Source organism: Rousettus aegyptiacus, unplaced genomic scaffold, assembly GCF_014176215.1.
Source record: "Rousettus aegyptiacus isolate mRouAeg1 unplaced genomic scaffold, mRouAeg1.p scaffold_m13_p_1, whole genome shotgun sequence".
Taxonomy (NCBI): Eukaryota; Metazoa; Chordata; class Mammalia; order Chiroptera; family Pteropodidae; genus Rousettus; species Rousettus aegyptiacus.
The window spans coordinates 110,337,318-110,363,812 of NW_023416284.1; the positions used below are offsets into that span (position 1 = coordinate 110,337,318).

Sequence of the window (26,495 nt, forward strand, 5' to 3'; positions counted from 1 at the left end):
GCCTTCCTCTCTACCAAGAGAAAGAAAAAGGAGAATACAGACAGGGGAAGGCATGCACATTCCTTTTAAGGTCACAAAGCAGTGGCCTACGCATTGCTTCTAGTCATATTTCATTGTGGAAACTAGACACATAGCTGCAGTGAGCTGCCCGGGTGTCTGGGAAGTGTAATCTTTAACTGACAGCTACCTGTTCAGCTAAAAATCTAATACTGTAGAAAAATGGGAGAACAAATACCTGGACGTAGCTAGCAGTCTCTGCCATGGTTCATTTTTCTATTTGGTTCTTATCTTTTCTGTTAGATTTTTAAGTCTATTCCAGTGGGTTTCGTGTTCTATTCTTATTGATTTGCACAAATACCTTACTCATTGTAGAAATTAGTCTCTTATGGTTTTAGACTTTACAATGTCTTCTTCCGATCTGTGATCTGTCTATTAACTTTATGGTTTCCACTGAAGCCTACCAATGGATTAGCTTTTGCCTGATTTCATTTCTTTCTTATAGGAACTTGCTAAAAATGGTAAAAACTAGATTATACATTCTAATTTTTTTAAATTACAACAGGGCCTTGAACAATGTCATTTTGTTCAGCATCATTTCACTATAACATTGATGAGATGCCATAAAACTTAACTCATTTCTATCCATTAGCCTATGGTAAAATTGGTTTCATTATGTATGTTGTTTCACTTAAAGATGCAGAATCCATTGACAAAGTGAGGATTTACTGTACTCTACAAAGAACTGTGGTCTCAACAGGCATCCTTCAGTTTTTTTTTTTTAATCCTTCATTTATATTTAATCAAATCCATTATTCTTTTTTTAGGATTTATATATCTAGTGTCAGTACATTAGCTACTGACGCACATATGATAATAGTAAGTTTTATTACCATTATACACATATATTTCACCTACACAAATATATATAATAATGAATATATACATAGATACATATATTTATGTACTTATAAAATAAGGAGTGAGATTAAATGTATATAATACAAGTCATACAAAAATGTAATTGTATTTCCTATAACTGATCTCATCTGACTTTCAATTCTCTATCCCTACTTGATAAGAAGAAGAAAAAAAAAGCCTAAACTTGCCCATTCAGAATGGATAATAGAATGTTCTAGCTTTTAAAAATCCCTTTGAGCTATTAGTATAAGTTTAGTCACTTCAAGACTTAAGCCTCAACAGAGCCTAGATTCTTATCTTCCCCCACATTCTACTTTTTTTCCTGGGATGTGATCCAAGTCTTTAGGAGTCTTCCATCTCATCCTAGCATCTGGGCAGAGATAGCTAGTCTTCCTCCCTGCCTGGCTCCTGGGTGTCTAGGAGTATTACTGTTGAGGTATGGCCAGGCCCTTTGGAGGCTCTGTTGGCACCAGCTGCTGAAGTTTGACATCTTGGCAACCATTGCCATCGTCTATGAGGTTCTGGAACCCTGTGGCCTCTCTGTCAAGATACTAAACTATTTCTGTTTTACCAGTTCCCCTAGCACTTTTGTATTTCCTGACCAGGACACAGAGACCGTTTGAAACCTCTAGCTGCTGTGCATGAGCTCTGGGAAGACTGAACATTGTCTCTGGTTCACTTGTCCAGACACCACTGTTGGTCATTTCTAATCTATGGCCCAGAGAGGCTCCATGTTGCCCTGATGTTATGCTAGACATGGACCTTTTTAGGGACTTTTTGATGGACTGAGAAGCAAGGAGCCAGGCGCACTGCTCTGATATTGCCCCTTATTTATCTGGATGTTTCTATCATACCTACCCCTGTGATCCTTCTCCATTTCCCCCAAGGAGAGAGGGCAGGAAGATCAAAAGCACTTGAATCTGGCTTCCTGCCATTCTAGTTCTTGATCCCTCAGGCTTCTCCTCCCGGCATCAGTCTGTCTGTTCCCTTCCTGTGCTGCAGAAACTTTCTTTATGTCTTATCTCTTCCACTCTAAAACTTATGTTCAAAACTTTATATTCTAAGGTTTTGGGGTTTGAATCTTTATACATTCCACTCTGTACTTCTGCTTTCCATGGATGAAGATTTTACACACACACACGCACACACACACACACACACACACACACACACACACACACACACCCCTGAAGGTCAGCTTGGTAATTTAAGAAAATTGTTTTCTTTAAAAAAAAATGTGTGTTTTACAGCTCAAATGCATGTGTTTTCAAACTATTGTCTTGCTATTGACCTAAAAAATTATTTTTGAAACTAAAAGATAAATGCGAATGCTTTGTTCTACATGAATCATCTCTTCTTTCTCGAATGCAATAAACCCCCAAACTGGCCTTATGGCATAGTCTCAACAGAGAGGCTGTGAATGAGGAATAGGGGAGAAATGGTGGTTGAGGATGAGTTACAAAGATGTGAATGGTGGTCCTGTTGATTCTACTCTGTTTTACTGTTTTTCTACTTTGTATTTCTCAATGAAGTTTGGCAGAAGGTCAGAATCTTGATTTCTGCTTTTCGAAAGACATGTGTGTGAAACTTTGATGTTTCTCCCTTATTTCGAGTTCCCCTGAATAGTGGAAGAAAAAGCTAGATCATTAGTTAGGGCCCCACTCCTCTCCTGGACAGGAATTGCCTGGATAAACAGAAATTTTGTAGGTCTGCTTATGTCCCTTCAGTGTACAGAACATGGGATAAACCATTAAAATCTCTTTGAACCTTCTTTTGTTGTGCCTGCCTTGTGTTTTAGAGGGACCCATATTCGGGGAATGCCTTTTTGCCTGGTGAGAGCTCCAGTGAGGATGAAGAGCCTTTAGAAGAATTGTCGAAGGAGCAATTGTGCACAAAAATAAAAAGCCTGAAACAAAAATTAACAAACACCCGGAAAGAGAACAGCCGACTTCGACAGTCCTTGGTCATGCTTCAAGGTAAACTTTGAGAAAATTGACATTTTTTAGATGAAAGAGAAAATACATGATGAGTGAAAAGTATTACAAATAGGCTGTTAAGAATGAAAAAGTAAATCAGAACCTTAGAGAAAAAATCAAAAATCACATTTTAAGAAAATCTGTGATTATACAATTTAATATGGAAGCAATCTATTGAAGCTTCTAGTTTATTGCTTAGAAAATTTTAGATTATTTCTACAAAATACTGAATATTGTGTCCATTTAATAATGTTCAACAGACATTTATTGAGCATTTAATATAGATCATTCACTGGTAGGCTCTGGAGAGAAAAAAATTAGTAAACAAATAAGATATTCCTGATATACTTATCTCAATACCCTCTGCTATGAAAAGCTCTAGAAAAATGGGTCCTGTTCTAATCCATTATAGAACCACTAGAATTAAAGAGTCCATATATTAAATTTTAGTTTTGGGGTTGAGAGGCACGGTTTGGGATAATAATCATTTTACTGAGGATTTAGAAAGGAGGAAGGTCGGCCTAAGCTAATTAAAAACCACTTGGCAGAATGCCTTTTTTTGTAGGATCCTATATTGTATTTAAGTGTTTATTTTTCCAAAATAATGTTTTCCATTTGCAGTTAAACACCATGCACTATTTTATAGAGCTGTATATTTGGCAATTATGTCCTATGTTGGTCAGCATCATGTCGTAAGCAGTAAATACACAAAACATTTGAAATAAATTCTCCGGACATGTGACACGAGAAGGAAAATGGAGAAGAATGTGAAAGGTACTGCAGTCATCCAGACTAACATGATGGCAGCCTCGCCTAGGGCAATGGCAGTGAAAATAAACATAATAGTTCTACGACATTTTTGGAGGCAGAAATCATAGAACATGGTGATGAGCAAGGTGACAGAGTATTGGCTCACATGTTTATCTCAAAATATTTATTAAATTGAAGCCTTCATTGTTTTAAGTAGAAATGGCCCCACATGGGAAGGGAAATAAGATTTTTATTACAAATCATTATCTCTTTATTCTTTCAACTTTAAATATTGCATTTTTATCAGTGATGGCTTTCTCTGGTGAGATTTTTGTGGGTTTTTTTTTTTTTAAGAAAAAAACTAGATATTCTCATTTTTACATAATCTGTTCCAGAACTTAGAGTAAAATGAAAACTGGTTTATAAAGTTAGCATAAATTGCTGGTTAAAAGAATTGGTTTTGGAGTTACAGACCTTGCTTCAAATCCCAACTCTGCTAACTAGCTGTACAACTTTGACCATGTCACTTTATTACGCCCTTAGCCCCAGCTTCAGTTTTTTCACTTATAAAATGAAAGCAATATACCATTTCCTTGTTGTTATGAGGATTAAATGAGATAATTGGAAGATATTACCAGTGCCTGGTACATGACAGGTCCTCAGTAATGGTAGTTATTTTTACTGTCTCTGTTTTAATTGACACCAGAACTTGACATATATATGCCTACCACAAAGTTATAGACTAATTTTTGTTATAAATATAGATGAGAAAATTCTAAATGAAAGAGCAGCAAATCAGTTTCCGTAGTATGTAAAAAGAATCACTTGCGATGACCAGTTTCTCCTCTCTCACACTCTTAGATTGCCTTTTCATTTTCTCTTCTTCTGCCAGCTCCCCACACCTCCTCCCTTATCCTCACTTTCCCGTGATGACTTTGCTTCCTACTTCAGAGAAATTGGAAGATATGAAGAAGCAGTCATCTCCCTGCACCTGTGTTTGTATGTTCCACTTTCTCCCCTGTCACTCACAAATGACCTATTCTTTTGTCCAGTCAAAGGACAAGAGAGGAGAGAATCTCCCTCTCTGCCTCGGATCCCATCTTTTTTCACCTAATCAAGGACATAGCTCCAGGGATGCTCTCCCTTCTCTCCTGCACGATCAAGTTTTCTTTCTCTAATGAATCATTTCCTTTAGCATCAGACATATATTCTTTCTCCTGTTTAAAAAAAAAAAAAAAGTCTTTCAGGCCATTTGCTTCTCCACCTTCCACTCTATCCCTCTCTTTCCTTTTATAAGAAAACTCAAATTAGTTGATTCCATACACTGTATTCATTTTTCCCCCTTTTATTCTCTCTGGGTCTCACTTCGATTAGGTCTTTATCATTTCATCGTACTTCTCGTGATCACCAATACCTCCGTGTATTAGTTTGTTAGGGCTGCAGTGACAAAGTACCACAAACTGGGTAGCTTAAACAGAAATATATTGTCTCACAGTTCTAGAAGCTAGGATCCAAAATCAAGGTGTCAGCGGGACCGTGTTGCCTCTGAGGGTGTGAGGGAAGAATCTATTCAGGCCTCTCTCCCAGCTTTTGGTTGTTCTGTGGCTTGAGGCAACATAAGGCCAATCTTTGCATGGTGTTTTCCTGTGTGCTTGTCTCTCTATGTGTCCAGATTTCCTCATTTTTATAAGGACTCCAGTCATATTGGATTAGGACCTACTTTAATGACCTCATTTTAACTTGATTATATCTGTAAGGACCCCATCTCCAAAAAAGGTCCCATTCTGAGGTCCTGGGGGTTAGGACTCCAACATATCCTTTTGGGGGACACAGTTCAACCCCAAAAGTCATTTCTCAATGGTTATCCCTACTGCCCTGTTACTAGCATTTGATACATTTGACCATCTACCCTTCCTTGAAAAAGTTTCTTTATTTGTCTTCTAGGACACTACATTCACCAGTTTTCTTCCTATACTGTTAATCTTTCCATCTCAGTCTATTTAGCTGATTCATTTCATCATCTTACACTCCAAATATTTGATGATGCCCCAGGCTCAGTCCACCATTGATCCTTTCCATCAATAAAATATCCATCAATAAACTATGATTCTGAGGTTTAAATCTCTGACCTGGACTTCTCTCTTTGACTCCAGACTCATTGTCCAACTATGTACTTTACATGGCTCACAGGCATCTCAAAATACCATGTCCCAAACCACATTCCTGACCTTTTCCTTCAACCTGTTTCTCTCATTATTTTTCATCTTGGTTAATGCTAACTATATTGTTCCAGTTTCTCAAGCCAAAAGCCATGACACTATTTTGTATTTTTACGTTTCTTTTATATTCTAAGTCTATTGGCAAGTCCTACTGACTTTATGTTCAAAACGGTTCTGGAATACAATCTCTTTTACCATACTGACTACTGCCCCTCTGGTCTAAGCTACCATAACCTCTTGTCTAGATTGTTATGACGACTTCTTAACTGGTGTCACTACTTCTGCTCATGCTCCTCTGCAATCTGTTCTCAACACAGCAGCAAAAGTGGTCCAGTTAGACATGAGTCAGTTCATGGCCCTCTTCCCTTCAGTGTATTTCCACCTCACTGAGGGTAAAACTAATGTTATTTTTATGATCTTTGAGTCCTTACATGATCCGACCACCTCTCTGCCACTTACTTCTCTGGCCTTATGTTCTAGTACTCTCTCCCTTCTTTTCTGTGATCCAGCCACACTGGGCCACTTGCTTATCTTCGAAGACATCAGACATGATCTTACTTCAGTGTCTTTGTACTGGCCATTCCTTCAGCCTGGAATGTTCTTCCCCCAGATAACGTGGTTTACACCCTCACTTACTTCAGGTCTTCACTCTAAATTCATCCTTTTCCTGACCTCCTCCCTTTATAAAATTTCAAACTCTCTCCTTTCAATGTTTTTTTTTTTTACTCCCCTCCCCTTAGTTGTAAGTTGGCACTTACAACCGTATGTAATCTATTAAGTATTTAATATTGTCCGCCCCCACCCCCATGCTCACACATTAAAATGTACCCCTAGAAACCAAATAATAAAAGTGTCTATTAGCTGGACTTCAGCAACAGGAAAAGTCGGAAACTGCCACTGCAGTATTCATGCATACGTTTGTTCGTTCAGTAAATATTTATAAAGTCCTAATATATGTCAGGAACTGTTCTAAGTACCTAGGAAAATCCAGTGAACACAACAAAGATCCTCGCTCTCATGGAGATAACATTCTAGTGGGGTGAGACAGTCAAAAAACCTGAACAATAATAATTAAGTAAATTATATAACATGTTAGCTGGTGATAAATGCTATAATAAGGCAGATTAAGGAATATTGAGATTTGAGGGAGAAGGGGTGTTTTGTAATTTTAAATAACATAGTCATAGTAGGCTTCCTTGTTGGGAACTTGAAAGATACGAGAAAGCTGAAATTTAATGGATAATCCAAATAAGAAAAGGGTCTGAGAGAAGAGTGTGGTGTAGTTATTTATCTTTTGCTCAGTAATGTTCCTAATAACTCTTTGAACTGAAGATTAGAGCTGTCTGTTTATAAAGCCTACTTAGCTAAGAAAAATAGCAGAATATATATGCCATTTGAGACATTCAGAATAACAAATATGTGTGTGCTATATATGTATGTGTTAAGCATTTGAAACATTTTTTTGTGACCCACAACTGACTGGCACAATAAGATGTAAAAGGAAAATAGTGATATATCTATTGTATAGAAAAATATTTAATTGTCATTATTTATATAGAGAATGAATGTATATCTAGGGAAAACAAAGCATCAACTAAAAACTTAACTTTTGTAACTAATGAGATTTTAGTAAAGAATCAAAAATCAATTACATTTTGCTCAAGTCATTTAAATATGCAGAAAGCCTAAGTTAAATATGTGTGAACCTCCCTCCTTTCTTGAAACCTCACCAAAAATAAAACATTCAGAAAGCCTAAGTTAAATATGTGTGAACCTCCCTCCTTTTTTGAAACCTCACCAAGGACCAAGAGAAGATCACAGCAGATCAAAGATGCCAATAAAATTTTAGAAGATGAAAAGCAGATGGATGAATGGTGACTGACTAAATCTAGAGAAATCTAAAAGCTCAGTGTCTGTGATGGGGGCGGGTACAAGATAGAGGGAGACAAATTAAAAAGAAACAAGCCAGGGCACTCTGTGACCACCACTGAGCAGATCACACTCACTTGTTCTCCCCGCCTGGCTTTGCTTCCTCTGCAACCATGTCTGACAAACCTGATACAGCTGAGATTGAGAAATTCAATAAGTTGAAATTGAAGAAGACAGAATGCAAGAAAAAAACCCACTGCCATCAAAAGAAATGATTAAACAGGAGAAGCAAGCAGGCGAATCGTAATGAGGCACACTCTGCCAATATTCACTGTAGCATTCCATGAGCACTGCCTTCTTATTTTACTTCTTTTAGCCATTAACTTTGTAAGATGCAAAGAAGTTGGATCGAGTTTAAATGATTGTGCTGCCCCCCCCCCTTTTCACATCCACGAACTACTGACAATGAAGAGGGCACCTGCCTCTCCGACCTGCCTGTCTGGTTGGCAGGGAAGGGAAAAAACTTGCATGTTGTTGAGGGCAGAAGCTGGGTGGGATGACAGTGTAATCTAGAGTAAAAACCAAGCTGGTCCAAGGTATTCTACAGGCTGTAAAATGCAGTTTAATTAGAGTGCCATTTTGTTGTTGTTGTCGTTCAAATGATTTTAATCATTGGAATGCACAATTTTTTAAATAAGCAAATACAAAGTTTTAAAACCTGGAAGAAAAAAAAAAAAGAAAACACAAACAAACCAAATCACACAACAAGAAAGATTTAGGAATCATAGCTGTGAAAGGGATTATGGTAGTGCTGGTATTGTGAAAACTGGAGGAGTCACTGAAAAACCTACATAAAGACTTTTTTGGACCACAAAGTCACACTTTCTTCCCATGTAGCCTGTAGTTACCCACTCTCACCATAGCAGAAGACAGAGATTTTTTTCTCAGAAGAGTTTGAACCAGAGCTAAGAACTCAAGAATACCGAGCACAACTGAGGAAAGAGGAGTGATTATTTGAGGAAATTCTCTAATATGAAACGTGGAGTTCAAAACGAACAAAGAGAAAAATAAGCTCCATGAAACAAGGACAGGGTAGTGTTAAAAAGGAATATTCAAAGAATAAAGGGATGAGGAGAAAATAGAAATTCAATCAAATGTCTAGAAGTTAAAGTAAAGAAAATCTTGTAGATATTAGAATAAGAAGGCAGAGAAAAGGAAAATAGAAAAGGTTAGGAAAAATAGAGAATTAGTCCAGGAGGTGGAACATACAAAGACAAGAGGTCCTAAAAGAGAGAAAGGGGAAGAGGGAGAAGTAAGTTTAAAAAAATAATAATGCAATACATTTCTAGAACTGAAGGACACAAATTTCTAAAGTAAAAGACACCATGAAAAGCAGAAAGATTTGTCCAAGGCATAGCATTGTGAAATTTTAGAATACCAGAAGTAAAGGGAGAATTGAAAAGCTTTCAGAGAGGACAAGCATGTCACGTGCTAAGAACTGGAAGCTAGAATGGAGTTGGACTTTTCATCAGCAACACTGGAAGCTCCAAGATAATGAATGCCTTCAAAATTCTGAAGAGAAGTGATTTAAACCTTGACTACTATACCCAGTGAAATTATAAACCAAATGTGAGAGTAGAATAATAATATTTTCACAATTGACACATCTCAATAATGTACTTCCCATGCTGTCTTTTTCAAAAGCTGTTGGAGGATGTGCTCCTCCAAAATGAGAGTAAATCTAGAAAGAGAAAGACATGGTATCCAGAAAACGAGTGGGATTGTTTCTTGGCCTTTTGGCTAAGACCAAGTGCAGAAAATAGGTGGTCCAATCCCGGAGGGAGACAGGAGGAACCATAGAATAATAGTGAAGGGAAGCTCCAGGATGGTGAGAAGAAGCTAGCCCAGATTGTGGAAGGGTGTGAAGGTTCCCAGAGAGCTATCTCCAAGAAAATATGAAATCAATAGATGGCATAATGTATTCAAAAGTACTGAAAGGAGATTTTATACCTCCAGTAAGATGTTTAGAGATTTTAAGTGAGAGAAACAGTTAAAAATATATATAAGCAAACTAAACAAACTAACTCAGGTGTGCGGTAGAATCATATTGTAAAGGAAAGGAATTGCGAATAATATTTACATTGCTAAAATAATGTAAGTGGAATATTTATTAAACTAACAATTGTGTTACCACTATACCGAGATGATGGAAAAAGAGATCGTACATATGTTTTCATGTGAGTAATATATGCATGTATTTCTATGTGGCTGGGGGAGGAGTTGAAAGGAACTACATAGTTGTATTATATAGTTGAAAGTCAACAATTATATGAATCTGAAAAATTCAATGTATAGTTGTATGTGTATATTATTATTTAAGACTATGAAGGTAACTATCAGAAGAAACAGTTAAATGGATTGGAAGTGATGACTTCTAGGAGCAGTATTCAGGGGGTTAGTGATAGGACAGAAGACTGATGATTTTCATCGTAAGCCTTATTTTATTTAAAAAATAATCAATGTCTGGCACATAATAGGTACCCAAATCTAGTAGCTGCCATTAAAATATATCAATAATTGCCTTATATGTAGATCAACAACTGCCAGTTGCCAGTATGTTCTTTAAGAAAGAAAAAAGAATCTACTCATATTAATTACAAACAACTATACAATATCTACTAATTATTGTAATAAGATAATTTTTATAATTATTATAAAGAAAGTTTAAAAATTCAGTGGAGAAGTATGCAAACCTAAGTAACTGGAGAGACATGTCACATTTGTAAATGAGAAAAGAAGATGTCAGTTCATCCCAAAATAACTAACAGTTTGAATGAAATTCCAATCAAAATACCAATGATTATTTTCTTTGTTTTTTTTTGTAATCTAACAATAATTATTCTAAAGTTAACCTGAAAAAATAAATAGGCCAAATCAATTAAGAATATTCCAAAAAAGAATATGAGGGCATAAATTGTCAACATAAAAGCATATAAAGTTCCAATATTTAGAAGCAAGTTGCTAGTCCAAAAGTCAGCAGATTAATGGAACAGAATGCATATCCCTCAAACAGAACCTTATGTGTGACAAACTCTCCTAGAAGCACTGTAGCACTGGAGTAAAGAATAGGAAAATAAAAGGAGCTAAGGTTCTTTACAGAAATGGCTGATTCCAGGTCTTGCACAGGAAATGTACACAATGAGCCTTGTCAGGAGGCTTGCACAGAAAGTACTCTACATGAACATCTAGTCATACCAGAAAGCAAGGAAGTTAGAAAGACTATGTGGACTTGTCAACTAGAAGAGGTTCCTTCTGGGCAAAGATGGGAAAATTTGAGCACCAATAAGAATGATAACTGCAATAGGTAGAAACATGTCATATATGTTTAAATGCATGATTCATACTGGTATGCAAAAAAGAAAAAACTTAATTGTCATCTGAAAGAACCAACTCATTATTTTGAAAACTAGCAAATAAAAACCAAAAAAATTTAGACATTTATCCTGCGATTACTATATGAAATAAACCTCCAGGTAACCAAATAGTTTAAAAGAGGAAATTTATTTTTGTAGAATTCCAGCTAATAAATGAAGAAGAAAATAATGAGAATATCACCATTTTGCAACCCCTTATGGCATAATGAATCTAAGTAGTGATCATTGGTGACTGCTAATATCACAAAAAAAGCTAACCATACATTAAAGTCCACTTGATGGAGGTTAAAACACTACCTAAATCTGATCAAGCCTTAGACCTAACTACTAATTTACAACTAATACAGGGAACAGAAGAATATGTTAAACCACATTAGAGGTATAATCCTAGACTATGGGAAACTCTGCCAGATAAATAACCTAGTTTCTTCAAGTAATAAATCGCAAGATAAAACTAGGAGAGGGAGAGGAAACTTACAGTTTAGATGAAACAGAGAACAACCAATTGTAATGTACAATTTGAGTCCTGATTTAAACAAACAAACAAAAAATAAGACAATCAGAAATTTGAATATTTACTAGGTTTTTTAAATGATATTAAAGAGCTATTGTTAAATATTTCCAGCTCTGCTAGTGATGTCATAGTTATTCTTTTAAATTTTCTTGCCTTTTGGAAGTACATGTAGAAATGTTTATAGATAAAATGAGGTAATGCCTGTGCTTTGCTTCAGGTAATCTCGAGGCTGGAGAGAAAGTGTGTGGGAGTATAGATGGAACAAGGTTGACGTGAATTGAAAGTGCGGGATGGGTATATGACTTTACTATTTTTGTATTTACATTTCTTCATTACAAATTTTCAAAATTTATCTGGGTGAAGGGAGAAGCTTACTTGTAAAAAGATGTTTAAACTAAACAAACTATGTGAGTAAATATTTCACTGATCTGAATGATGAATACCTTTTTAAACATAAAATAAATGGATAATATATTAAAGAAAAAACTGCTAAATTAATTAAAATAAAAACTAAATATCCATGTGGGCATGCTTCAAAAAAATCTTAAAGTTAAGAGACAAATACACCAAGAAAAATACTTGCAACTTACAAAAGGTTAAAACGCTTAATATATAAGGGATAATAATAACAGTTGACATATTGTACCTATAATGCACTAGGTACTTTGGAAAAAACCTTTTAAATTCTTATAAAATAGAAAAAGTACTAATATTTCATGGCCTGATAAATAATTCATAGAAGTTCAAATAATCATAAACAAATAAATATATGTATTTAACTTTGCAATAATCGTAATTGCAGTCAAATCGCACTAAGATTTTAAAATAGTTAAGATTGTTTTTAGTGATTGATACCTGTTGTTGATGGTGCAGTGAAATGGCCAACTTCTTACATTGCTGGTGGAAGCATTAAGTTGGAAGAATCTTTCTGAAGAGCAGTTCAGCAATAGTGAGTCTTGAAAACATTTACACTTTTGACCCTATTATTAACTTTCAGGAATGTATAGCATTGTCATGATTAGAGATGCATATGAAGATACATGTGCTAAACAGTTCTTCAGAGCTCTGTTTGTAATAATAATAAAAAAAAAAATCTAGAAGCAAATGAAATTCCGAAAAGATAAAAAAGAATCATTTGAATAAAATATAGAATATCAATACCTTGGAATATTAGAAAACAATTAAAGTTGTTTTCAAGTGGAAAATAACCCATTAACGGGTCAATGGATACATTAATTGTGGAGTAGCTATATAATTGAGTATTAGTTGGAAACAACAACAAAATGAAAAACTGAACAGCGTGACTGAATCTCAAAGCACTATGCAGAGAAAAAAAAAATCAGACAAGAGGAAATTTATACTGTTTGAATTCATTTATATGGAATTCTAGAACAGGTAAAAGTTATTTATGGCTAAAGATGTCAAATCAGTGGTTGCCTCTCAGGCAAGTCCAGAGATTGACTTAAAAGGGACATGAGGCAACTTTCTGAGAGGATGGAAATGTTCCATATTTTGGTGGGCGTGCATTAATCAGGTATATCCTCTTATCAAATTCATCTCCCTTCATCTACTTAATTTCTACTCAGACTTCATGTTAAGATCTTGCCTTTAACTATATATATTAGACCTCAAAAATCGTAAATTCCAGGGAGATTTTATAAAATAGGAAAAATATTCACCTTACTGTCTTAATTGGAAAACAGAACCATAATACAATGCTGTGAATACACCACAGTCTCAATTGTATTAAAAAGAATATATGAATATAGAGAGACATACACAAAAATGGCAAGAAGGATATATTCCAATGAACAGGTACAAATTTCATTAGTAGAAAACACAGTAAATATTCTTGAAACTTCACTTTATACCAATTACCTTTTTAAAATCTTTAAATTTTAGCTCTGACCTTCTTGCAGTTCCTCGGACACAGAACTTTTGTTTCCTGTGCCGCTGATCACCTCATTCTCTCCAGCTGTTTAATTCCTGCTCAGCTCTCAGCTCTCAGATCAGTCTTGACCTACCTAAAGAAGCCTTCTATTCCCTTCCCCTCCCCAGGGCAAGTCAAACCCATTATGCTCTCCTTCGTGGTACTTGTTAACTGAAAAAGAAAAAGCCTATGTGACGGGCAATGATCATTTATTTGAGATCCAAAAGCATAACTTTTCAGGAAGCACTGACTCAGGCAGAAACCCAAATGCTGTTTCAATTAGGAGGCAAAGACAAGGGAGATTCATGAGAAAGGGAATGGGAACAATTACACTAATAGAAGGAATTTCAGTAAATGCAGATAAACTAACATAGTGATGCTAATTCTAAAGAATGTTTCAGTCTGGTAAGTCATAATACCTACTTTCTTGTTATCTTTGCAAATAGTTGTTTGAGATACAATGTTGCTTTAGGCCCAATCCAAAGGTTATTTTGTCTAGTTTTAACATTCCAAAGGTATGAGGAATAAGAGACCTGACAAAGGCAGTTAGTTACTCTGGAATGGCAGCTCCGGCTCCTTTTGAAAGTGGCTCCATTTATATTATTTTGCAATATACTTAACAATTGTAATTTTTCATTTTTTTTGCATGTACCTTGAGTTACTAAACTGCAAGGTTAAGGACACTGTCCTCTAGACGGCCTAAGACTTGATGCCAACTGCAAGTTCAGGTTTTTCCAAAACTACCTTCAGGTTCAATAATTTGCTAGAGACTCACAACTCACTGAAACCTATTATACTCATGGTTTCATTTATTAAAGGGAAAGACTACAAATTAGAATCAGCCAAAGGTGAAATACACATGGAAGAGTCTGGGCAGTTCCAAATATGAAACTTCTGTTGTCTTCAGGATTCATTATCCTCATAGCCTTTTTTGTTACAAAATGCACAAATTATTGTCCATCCAGGAGCCAGCCCATCTAAGTTCTGGTGTCCAAATTTTTTTTGAGGATTTATCATGTAGTGTTTCGCCAGCCCCCAAAAGACACATGGACCACCAGAACTCAGTGAGTTATAGGAAACACACTCTTTATTCAGCCACCTGGGTCTGCCAGGGGTACGCAGACCCCAAATTAAGCAGCCCCAAAATGTAAAGGTATAGGGGTTTTAAGCCCCAAATCCCATTCTTCTATTTATTACCTGTCGACCCACAGGTCAGGTGTGCAAGCGGGGATATAGAAGCAGAAAGCTATTGTTAGAATGTTATGTTCCTATGGAGATAGCCTATGTTCCCATGGGCGATAGCTAAGCAGTAATTTCGTGCAAGTAATAAATTTCTAGCAGTCGTTTTTCAGGCACCACAGTAGACATGACTGATTTGATTGCCTATATACCTGAACTCAGTCTCCAAATCTTTCTGGCTTTCTGGCCATGGCTTCTACTTTAAAACTGTTGGGTGTGATTATTTCCACCCTGAGAAACTCCTTGACATAAACTATAGGGTGTGGTCCGAGGGACTAAGGAAGACACTCTTCCATCCTTGGGAAGTTCCAAGGGCTGGAGATGACTTCCCAGAAACTTGGGATGTGGGAAGACCTCTCTTTGAGCAGGCCAAATTCTTACTACACAGCATGCTTATGTAAATAGTGCTCTCCACCTTCTCTCAGCTCCAAAAAGTTAGAATCACCTCTGGTTTTTCTCTCAGTTTCTTCCCAAGTACCTAACATAGTGGTTGGCAAATGTTGAGAGTCTGCATAATATAGTACAGTGACCCTTGAACAATGCAGGTGTTGGGGAGGGGGTGCTGATCAGCCACCGTTTGCAGTCAAAAATCGATATATAACTTTTGACTACCCCAAAACTTAATTACTAATAGCCTACTGTTGATTGGAAGCCTTATCAATAACATAGTTGATTAACACATATTTTGTATGTTACATGTATTAAATGCAGGCATTCATGACCTTTTAAATTTTTTTCTAGGCTATGCAGTTCATCTGCAAGTTTTTTCAAATCATCACAAGCCTCTAAAAAATTTCCCAGTAGATTTGTTGAAAAAAAAATCCACGTATAAGTAGACTCATGTAGTTCAAAATAGTGTTGCTCAAGGGTCAACTGCAGTTTATAGCATAAAATTGGCAGTGTCTGCATTTGAATCTTGGCTTATTTTCATTAATTGAGTTGAGCCGGAATGGGTTATTTAACCTCTCACTGCCTAATTGTCTTTATCTATAAATTGTGGATAATGAAAATGCCTGTCTCAGAGAGTTGCAATGAGGATTAAATGAATGAACATAAGTAAAGTTCCCAAAATAATACCTGGCACGAAGCAAAGCTAGATAAATGTTTAATATTATTAAATGCTCAATAAATAATTGCTGATTGAATAAGTGTCTGGCACGTGAGGTTCTTAGTAAACATTAATTGAAAAAAATAAAATAAGATTTTCTTCTTTAGTAGATGTTCTTATTTTTCTATTAATATAATACCAGATGTGTTGATTTGGACATGTCATCAATATGCCTGACTTTTAGCTCTCAAATCAGGCATTATTCTAAAGGCTATAGCTCAATAATATGCTTTTAAAAAGTACAAAAAAAGTTTCAGAGTCTTTTTGCCTCTCCAGCAGGCAGTAAGTACCCTCAACACAGAGTAAGGAGTTGAATGAGATAGGGTTCAAGGTGACTTCCAACTCCAACAAAATGTTATTTGTCCTTAGGAAACAAACTAAATATAACAACAGAGAAGACCATTTTACATGGAGGCATGAAACCTTTGAATGTGTAAGTTTCCACTTAAAAAAAAGGAAGAAAGAGAATTTTCAGTTGATTACCAAAATTCACTTTTAACATGTGAAAATATAGGTTTGAATTGTGGCAATTAATTTTTATTAATTTGTCAGAATTTGACTCCCCAGCAAACCATACTCACAGATCATAGAAGATTTATTTTAATCTGGGAGAAACAGTTTATTTTATCTTCTCACTTACGTTGGCCTAATGTGGCCTAATTTCTAATATTAGCAATTAGAGAAAAGAATCACCTTTTTAAAACATTCATTTTAGTTATGATGTAATGCATATACACTTAAATACAATCACCAAATGTTATCAAGTTGATTTTTTATTATTAAGCTGTTATTAAATTATTTAACAATAAAAAGAAAATATGTTCCAAACACTCCTCCTACCATGTTTATTTTCCAAAGTCAGTAAATGTTAACAATTGTTTCCACACACTTCTATGCATATACACACAATAAAAAAATACATATATATGTTCCTGCTATTGAAAGTATTTGTAATGTGTTACTTTTTCTTGTCATTTTAGTGTTACCGCAGGCAGTTACCCAATTTGAAGAATTGGTTGGTATGGCAGAGGCCGTGCTTAAGGGTGGAGGAACCATGTCTACATCTGCATCCACTCTCTGGAGAGCAACAAACAACTCCTCACCAGATTCATTCGCCTCAATGTGCAGCAATTCTAATTCTAATTCCAGTTCACCAGTTTCCTTGAAAGCTGAAGAAGAGCATCATACTGATGAGAAGCAGGTCAGTTGGAATACCTGCCCTATCTTTCCTGGGGGTACAGTTAAAAACAAACATTAAAATAAGGGTACAAAATGACGATTGTTTTATCACGTAACTTCAGGTAACTTTAGGTCACAGCCATAACATTCCGCATAAAACAATTTTTCACAATAAATCTGATATTTGTGAAACAAATATCTAGTTTAGAAAACTCAGGTCAAATTGTGGACAATGACGAAGTTTATTAAGTTAGAGAATTCTTAAATCAGTGACAGGTGGATGACTATGCATTAAGTGTTATAAAATTATATCATTGAAAGAAGATAAACTTCAGTTCCTGCATGTCGTCTGGACACTATTCTTTTTCTAATTTCCCAATTTCTATTAATCAAGAAACAGAAGCTAAAAAGACAGGAGTTTTGCTGGAATTAAGTACGCCTTCAAGAGCAATAATTAAATACTAAAAACCTAATATTCAGAATATTTGAATCTTAATGTATCAGTTTCCTTTTGCTATACCACAAAATCAATGATTTATAATAATACAAATTTATTATCTCAGAGTTCTGTAGGTCATAAGTGTAGTAACATCAAACTGTTGGCAAGCATACTTCTTCCTGGAGGCTCTTACAGAAGAATATGTTTCCTGCTTATTTGGGTTGTTTATAGAATCCAGTTTCTTGTAGAACCAAGGTCCCCATTTTCTTACTGACTGTAAACTGAAGGCCATTCCTGCTTCTTGAGACAACCACATTTATCAGATCCACCATCCTCCAAGCCGGCCACACAAGCGTAGTCTCTCTCACTCTTCTAATCTCTCCTCCTTTGTCTGTGTCCGTTTTCCGACCCATTCTTCTGGCCCCCACTTCTGCATTTAAGGGCCCCTGTGATTAGACTGCGCTCACCCAGATAATCTAGAATACTCCATCTCAAGACACTTAACTCTTATTGCACCTATAAAGTTGTTTTTGCCGCATAAGGTAACACATTCACAGGTCCCATGGAGTAGAATGTGAATACCTTAAGTGGGACATTAGTCAGCCTACCACACTCAGTAGGAGGTGTTGAGGAGGGACCTAATCCTTAAAGCACTAAATTCAAATTCCATGACAAGAATTTATATATACTCTGGAACAAATACCTCATAAATATTAGGAATTATCTCAAAGATAACATTTAATTCTAACTCCTGAAATGTAAAACATATATTAAAAGCATAATACATTACCTTAAAGACTCTTGGCATTGTTTTCTGGTATGTCTTAATTAATAACATATTTCTCCAGATGTTACTTTCTTATTTATTTAATTTCATTTGTTATTTTTATTTTTTAGTTCAAAATTGAAAAATGGCAGATTGCCCGTTGTAACAAGAGCAAGCCTCAGAAGTTTATTAATGATTTAATGCAAGTACTTTACACAAATGAATACATGGCTACACACAGCCTGACAGGTGCAAAATCCTCTACTTCGAGGGACAAAGCTGTAAAGCCAGCTATGAATCAGAATGAAGTTCAAGAAATTATAGGTAATAAGAGGATTTTATTTTATTGTCACATGAATTTGAAATATTTTACCATTCAAGGTTAAATTATTCATTCATGGTCTTTCTTTTTCAAATTTATTTTTTTGTTAAAGAAAAATCTCAAAATAGTCTAAACCTCATTAAATACAGGAAATTTACTAGAAAAACTTTACATTAAAAGTGGTTATTAAACTAAAGTTAAATTTTATATCACTGAAAAGTTCAGATTCATAAAAATCATAACATTATAAAAGTAAATTTTCAAAATCCTTTCAAATAAAATTTCAGTAACAGTTTATATCTTATTTTCTCTTATCTTGGTTCTATTCCTTATCTTTTATTCTAGAAAATTAGAGGTTAATCTATTTATGGTTTTTAAGTTAAAGAATCTGCTTAAATATGGTAATTTAAATCATCAAATACTTTTTTTTTAAACAAATATCCAATAAATTTAGGGAATCACTGGATCCCAGCTCTCTATATTTTAATAGTGTACAATTTCTTCCTTGGAAAAGGGTGAGTCAGACTCTAGTTGTTTCAAATGATGTTGGGATGGATAAATTTATATTCTTAATATTTTAGAGCAAAGAGACTTAGAGTTCAGAGCAAGTAGCAAGGTTAAAGTTGAATGGTACCATAGGAAGACAAATAAGTTTGCTCTCAGTTTATAATACAGACCTTCATTATCTCTTGCTTTGTTTTGTAAAACCTGCCTATATATTCATCTATTTCAATATCTCATGGGTGTTGGGGCTGCTTTTGCAAAATGGAGACAAAATTATAATGTGGATTGCTTGATGTTTTATCTCAGTTCATACTTTAAGATTCAAAGCCACAAAAAAAGTGTTTTTGTGTGTTATTGTTGTTATTTACAGGAATCACAAAACAGTTATTTCCCAACTCAGATGATGTTTCAATCAGGAGAATGATAGGTCAAAAGCTAAACAACTGTACCAAGAAGCCAAATTTAAGCAAAAATATGAACTCTCAGGATATTAAGTAGATCCTTTTGGTAAGTCTTTTAAATTTGTAATACAGAGAAGATGTAATACTTTCATCCCTGGAATAGCATTTTCTGAACACTCTACTAAAGAATACTAGTGGCCTATGAAATGCTAATCAGTATTCCTGGGAGAGAAGGTGGCGACAGGGAAGGAGATTTAAATTTGAGAAATGATGAGTTTAGTTACACAGACTTTCCTTTCCCAGAACCTCTCAGATGTTTCAGTATCCTTTAATATGCCCAAGTGCACCGGAAATCTTTAAGAAGGGGATATAGTATGTGTTTTACTGAGAATTTCTTTTTTTTTTTTCACAGAACATGTGTTAAGTTGTGGGTAGGGGTAGAAAGGAGCCAAAGGAAGAACACGTGACAATTTAGGAAGTGCTTCTCTAGAACAGAGAAATTCAGACCCTCAGGAAATCCTTGAGGTGCATGAGGGAACTGAACTTACAACCGTGAAACAGCGGTTTGACCTATGTACAAGCTACTGGCTGGAAGCATTGAGGGGTCTCCCCCACCACCTTCCATTCTGCTTCTAATTGTTTTTAAAGCGGTTGTCACAGGTTGTTTACTTAATAAGGATTTTTACCAAGATATTCGCGTTATAGTGAGAAAAAGAAATATTTGTTTTCTGTGAGTTCTGAGGGAAATACATGTTATAAGTCAGGCCCTGCCCTTGGCAAAACTGTGAAGTGGAATTTTGCGTTTGCTTTGGCTACCCAATATCCTGGCTGCTTCACTTGTGCTCACCCTTCCTCTCCATTATTCTGATGGAAAATACATGAAAATATGCACTATTGTGTTATTAATAGTTTAATTGATAAATAGAGGTATATGGTAAACATACGAGGGCAGGTTTTTCATCCATTTTCTTCACTTCTATCTTTAACTTCCACTTTGCCTATTCTCCACCTAACTAGCCACCTCTGAGACCATAATACTTGTCTTTTCCTTCTGTGTTTTAAGTGGGATATAGACCTGCCTGTAGTGCAGTAATTCCCTCCACCCACCCTCCACCCATTGCTGACTACCACCCCCATTTTCCTTGAGGGTCCCTTACTATTTTGCTATACAAGTAAGGCTACCAATGAGGGTCAACAATAGTCTCTCTTCCTTAGAAACGAACAATCACACTAACAAACAGGAGTACTTGTACCAATTGCAGAGGGACCCTTTCCCTTGACTCACATATACTGGTAAACTGACTTCAAGGTTTATAAAAGACAAGACTATTTGTATCCTTTTTCTTCCTAAGCAATTAAAATGTTCAGTAGATTGTGAAGCTCACAACTTTCCACTTAGGAGGTAAACTGCTTAAATGAGCCCTTAGAACTTCTCTAGAGTTCTGACATGAAGCTACCCTCTTATCCTGGTGTATAATGGCCAAGTTCCCTTTCTAACTGCCATGCAACCATACCCTCAACTCATAAAGCTATCTTTTGTAGCACATTATTGTATGTCAGAGCTCTGTGAAGCATTTTAATATACCAACTTCTGCCTTTTTAATATCTCAGACTGCCAAGGGTAAACACAAAACTTATCTTTGATAATATCAGTCAACAATATGTTGAAGAAATTAAAGCCCAAAAGCTTTTATATTGGTTGTGCTTGTATGTGCCAGTAGTAGTGTTATTAAATCACCTGGTTATGGCATTAATTAAAAATTTTAAAAGGAACAAATCTTTGCTATGAACACAAGGTGTTCTTGTGCAGTCTGAGCCTCAGCCCTGCTTTGTTACTAAGTTGCTTGGAATAGACTTGCATATATTTTGAATCAGAAGTAAAGAGTAACAAGGTATTGGAAGTAAACATGTTCTGAGTCGAAAATTTGTTTTTAAATTGACAGGTATCTTTCATTTGAAGTATAGCTAAGTCAAAATTATTTTAAAAGGACTGAGAAAAAATACTGGGAAGGACAGAGTCACATAAAACTTAAATTTAAAATGCTTGACGAATTAGTCAGATATAGCACCATGTAGTAGAATGCTGCTGACTTTTTTCTCTTCTTGGTCATTTAACTAACAGGAACCTCAAGGTGACTACACTTATTTAGGCAAACCATATCCCCGTCTTAGCCCCCCCTCACCCCCAAACACACACACACACACACACACACACACACACACACACACACACGTATTCTTTGGAAAAATAACTTCCCTTGCCCTTGCAAGGCAATGTGTATCACAAAATCATGTAGACTTATGCGACTTCCTACACATCCAAAAGCCTAGCAACCCCCACCCATGTGCCCCATAATGAGCTCAGGGTTGCCATTGGTGGCTTGGATTTGAAGGGACAATCAGCTAGAACTCGTTTCTTGGAGGATTAATACTAAATTCAATCCTTCCCCCTTTTCATCTATTTTCTCTCACTTCTTGACTTCTGTTAATCTAAAAATAAAAAGCCCAAGAGAGAGACAACAAGCATTTATTTGAGATCTCAAAGAATAGCTATTTGGGAAGCACTGAGTCAGAAACCCAAATAGTATTCCAATTAACAAGCAAAGGCAAGGGGTATTTATGAGAAAGGGAAGGCGAATAATTACCTGAATAGAAAGAAGGAATTACTATCATGCAGAGAAGCTAACATAGTGATGCTAATTCTAAAAAATGTTATTAATTTTCAGTCTGGTAGTTATAATACCTGCTTTCTTGTTATTTTTGCAAACAATTGTTTGGAATACAATGCCGCTTTAGGCCTAGTCCGAAGGTTATTTTGTACAGTTTTAACATTCTGACAGTTTGAGGGATAAGACATGCAAACTCACATCCTCTGGGATGGCAGCTCTGACTCCATTTTAAAGTGGCTTGGTTTATATTATTTTTCACTGCCCTCAAGTTGCCTGCAGCTTGAACTTTGCTAAGATCTTGATGTTGCCAGTTTTTCTGGCCTTTCTTCATTTTTTGCTTCTTTCTTATAGGACCCGAAGAAAATTTTATTTATAAGAATTACAGAATGTTAAAATGTCACCTCTGTAATATCCCACTAAGAGGTCAAACAGCCCTCTCCAAAAATTTCCAAAGCTGCCTCAGTATATATAATCTCTACCATAATAGTACATATGCATATATTATAACTTAAAGATGATTTAATACAGCAGTGCTCAAATAGGATGGGAAAGATTTTGTTCCCTGCCCATCAACTGGGGAATATTTGAAAATGTCTGGAGATATTTTTGGTTGTCACAGCTAGGTGGTACTACTAGGGGAGAGAAGCCAGGGGTGTTGCTCAACATCCTGTAATGTATAGGACAGCCCCCCCACAACAAAGAATTACCCAGCCAAAAATATCAAATCTGTCAAAGTTGAAAAATTCTGGTCTAAAATGATTTCCTTAGAGGTAATGAAACTAAAGGCTAAAGAAGTTAAGTGAATTGACAAGGTCATATGATTAGTAACTATCAGAGAGTCACATTAGCATATAGTTCTTTGTATTTCTTATTGCATTAGTCATGGTTTCCCACAGAAACAGAACTAATAAGATATATGCGTAAGAAATTTACTTTAAGAAATTGGCACACACAGTTGTGGGAACTGGACAGTCTAAAATCTGCAGGGCAGGCCAGCAGGCTGGCAACCCAGGGGAAAGCTGATGTTGCAGTCTTGAGTCCAAAGGTAATCTGGAGACAGAATTCCTCCTTCTTCAGAGGATCTCAGTATTTTCTCGTAAGGCCTTCAGCTGATTGGGTGAGACTCACCCATATTACGGAGGGTAAACTGCTTTACTGAAAATGTACCGATTTAAATCTTAATCTTACCTTAAAAATACCTTTGCATCTAGACTGACTTTTGACCAAACTGGATACCATAGCCTAGCCACATTGACCCATAAAATTAAGTGTTTTAGGGTCAGAAAGTCTGGCTTTGAAGCATGCTCTACCTCTTAATATATGTGTAGCCTATGGAAACTCTCTGGACCTATCTGAATTTTAATTTAAACAGAGATAATAATACTACCTACTTCAGGGATGGATCCAGAATTTGTGGAACCTGAAGCTTATAGAAATGGAAAATTGTCTTTAAAGAGAGAATCAAAATTAAGATACAGAGTTGTAACCAATTCTGTATTTATAACTTTGTATAAATAAATCATAAAAACTATATGTTTAAAGTTAACAAATTTCTCAAAGATCACATTATGTAGAGGAAATTACATATTTTTATTAACATCTGTATAATACTTTTATCCACTTTTTTATAGAGTTGCATACATTTTGGTCGCCTCTTCTTTAAATAATTTTGTAATAGCCTTTTCTATAGCAAGAATAGAAAATAATTTAGACTATCCTCTAGCATGGTTGATGGAAAATTGTTTTTTTTTTCTTTTTGACAGTTTACAGATGTTTCTTTCAAATTCTCAACTCTTTATTAGATATATAATTTTTAGGATTATTAATAAATTTGAGGAAACTTCTATTGAGTTTCTTTGATATCTGAGCAATCAGATTTCAGGGCATTTCAAATTTTCCATGGAGTGTGTGCTCTTAAATATTCTTTGAATTGACCACATTCAAAGTATTATTAGAAGTCATCCCAAATTGAGATAGCCAGTAATAATGCAATTGTACATAGAAGAGATTGCAAAACACAAAATTATATCCCAGTCAATTCTTAACAAAATCTCAGAAGTGCCCACTGCCACTCCATGGTTATAATCAGAGGAGAAAATATGATGGAGTGTTGGTCAAAGTGGAAAGACACGGTGGTCTTAAATAATTATGGTTGAAACATCTAACTTTGGTAATTAACAAAAATATATAAACATGTGAAGATATTACTAGAGCCCTTTTTTTTGGAAGGTACTCAAGCAAGTAAGGTTTATTAGCTTCATAATAATTCTGCTCACTGATCTAGCTCACTTGGTTTTCTTGAGTTTTGAAAAAGGTAAAGCAGATTTGGAAAATTGCCTGATATTTAGGCAATCAATAAATGTTACTGAAGAATGACAAACAGAATTGTTGATAATTTTTTAAGATGGCTGATGAGTATGTGAGGATGGTTCATTTTACTTTGTGTATTTGTAATTTTACCTAACAAAAAGGTTTTTAAGTCATTTGAGATTAAAAATATATATATATATATATATATTAAATGTTTATCTGTTATCTATGCTGGAATTCCTCTGAATAGATCATAAAAAGAACTCTAAGTCACCTCAATAGTAATAGTTATTATTAACAATTTGTGTTTTTAAGCAAAACTTTGTAGTAGACACAAAATGAACAACTCATACCACTGTTAAAAATACTGTAAGAATTCTAAAATAAATTCTTTTTGTTCTTTAAATTTGCTTTTATATAGGTATCTGAAATAAAACACCTTCAGTTCTAAATCTAACATGGAATTTTGTTGGAGAATCTGCAACCTCCTTGGCAGTGAGCACAGAGAGACATATGCAGTGACAGGCTGTGAGATATCTTTAACATCGCTGGCTCTCCTGATGGTGCAACAAGCTTGCTGAAGAAGCTGCATGTACATTCCACCCTAAATAATCATGATGCATCAAACTAGAGAATTTCTAGCAGTCAAATAAGCATGCATTATGGTTTCTTGGAAATATGCCTTTTTCCATCCCCAAATGCTTCTCTGTACAGCTAACTTAACAAGATAGTCAGAACTCTTATAACAACAAAGGCTTCAACCCCTGAGATTTGTCATTGTCCTAATCAATTGCTATACATTTATTATTATCAACAATATCCCTTTTAGTTTGTGGATCTTTAGCATAAGCACGTGTTTGGAAAAAGTACAGTGAAATAATCAATGTTCACAAACATAAAAGCAGCAAAGTCAGCCTAAAATCTGACAATAATCATATCTAACCAAGTAATAGTGTTTTAGCAATTAAATTACAGGATAATTGTTACGTAAAAATGTATAAAATAAAAATTAAAAAAATGAGAGCAGCAAGACCTTTTTATTTTAATATGCAACTATTCCACTGTACTCTCGAAAAAGGAAATAAACTCCAATTTTTGTGATTATTAAAATGATGCATCAATTTGCAGAAAAAACTTATGTTTATTTCTTTACATGCATCTAACTTTGTATTGCCCAAAGTATAAATACAGATATGCAATATAAAACATCAATATCTTCTAAACATCCTGTATAAGATGTAATATCCTATGTATTCGGTTGGTTATACTGCTACACTGCTTAGTTTTAACTGGTTTGTTTTCATACTATCATAAGAAAAAAATCACATGGGGTTGATAGTCATACAAAAGAAATATATCATTTTGTAAATGAATGAAAGATAAAATATTCTTCATCAAGAGGCTTCTCCTTAATGTCAGCTTGTCACATGAGACAACTCTGCATTCCCAAGCGACACTTCTTCAGTGCACAAGGTTATACTTAAACTTGGAAAAGAGGACGCATATAATAGAAAGTTCAGTACTGTGGACCCAAGAAACATTCCATAAATGTTAGTTGATAACAGTGTGGTTGTACAAAATAAATATTCTTAAGGAAATAACTTGTGTTAACATTTGCTACTTTTATTTAAATATAAATAAATCCCATTGAAACATAAAAAGTATTTGCTTGTTTCTTATAAATCTATAAAATTCAGGGAAAAAGTCCTTTTCTGGGTTTGATGGCTTCTTTACCCACACACTGGGGCGTTTCCATTATAATTGGACTATATGGCTCTAGCTTTTTGTCTTCTAAAGACCCAGGCTGTGTAGGCTATATAGACAACATCCATAGTAAATGCCCATTCTATGTAGAAAATACGCATGATGTTCAGAGTGCTTAATATTTTTATTGAAAGGATAATCTTCTAAGATATATATTATTGCCTTTTAAAAATACTTTGTAATA

The 26,495-nt window shown here is 35.2% G+C and overlaps 1 protein-coding gene across 1 annotated transcript in view; it reads left to right on the plus strand.

Annotated features, from left to right (window-relative positions):
- BEND6 (BEN domain containing 6) overlaps window positions 1-26,202 on the plus strand; it is a 47,563-nt gene extending 21,361 nt beyond the window's left edge. Inside the window, exons 3-7 of the mRNA XM_016145691.2 lie at window positions 2,717-2,894; window positions 16,938-17,158; window positions 18,473-18,665; window positions 19,538-19,674; window positions 24,969-26,202. Coding sequence (XP_016001177.1) covers window positions 2,717-2,894; window positions 16,938-17,158; window positions 18,473-18,665; window positions 19,538-19,665 — 720 coding nt within the window. The 3' untranslated portion in view covers window positions 19,666-19,674; window positions 24,969-26,202. The remainder of the gene's footprint in view (window positions 1-2,716; window positions 2,895-16,937; window positions 17,159-18,472; window positions 18,666-19,537; window positions 19,675-24,968) is intronic.
- The last annotated feature ends 293 nt before the right edge of the window (window positions 26,203-26,495 follow it).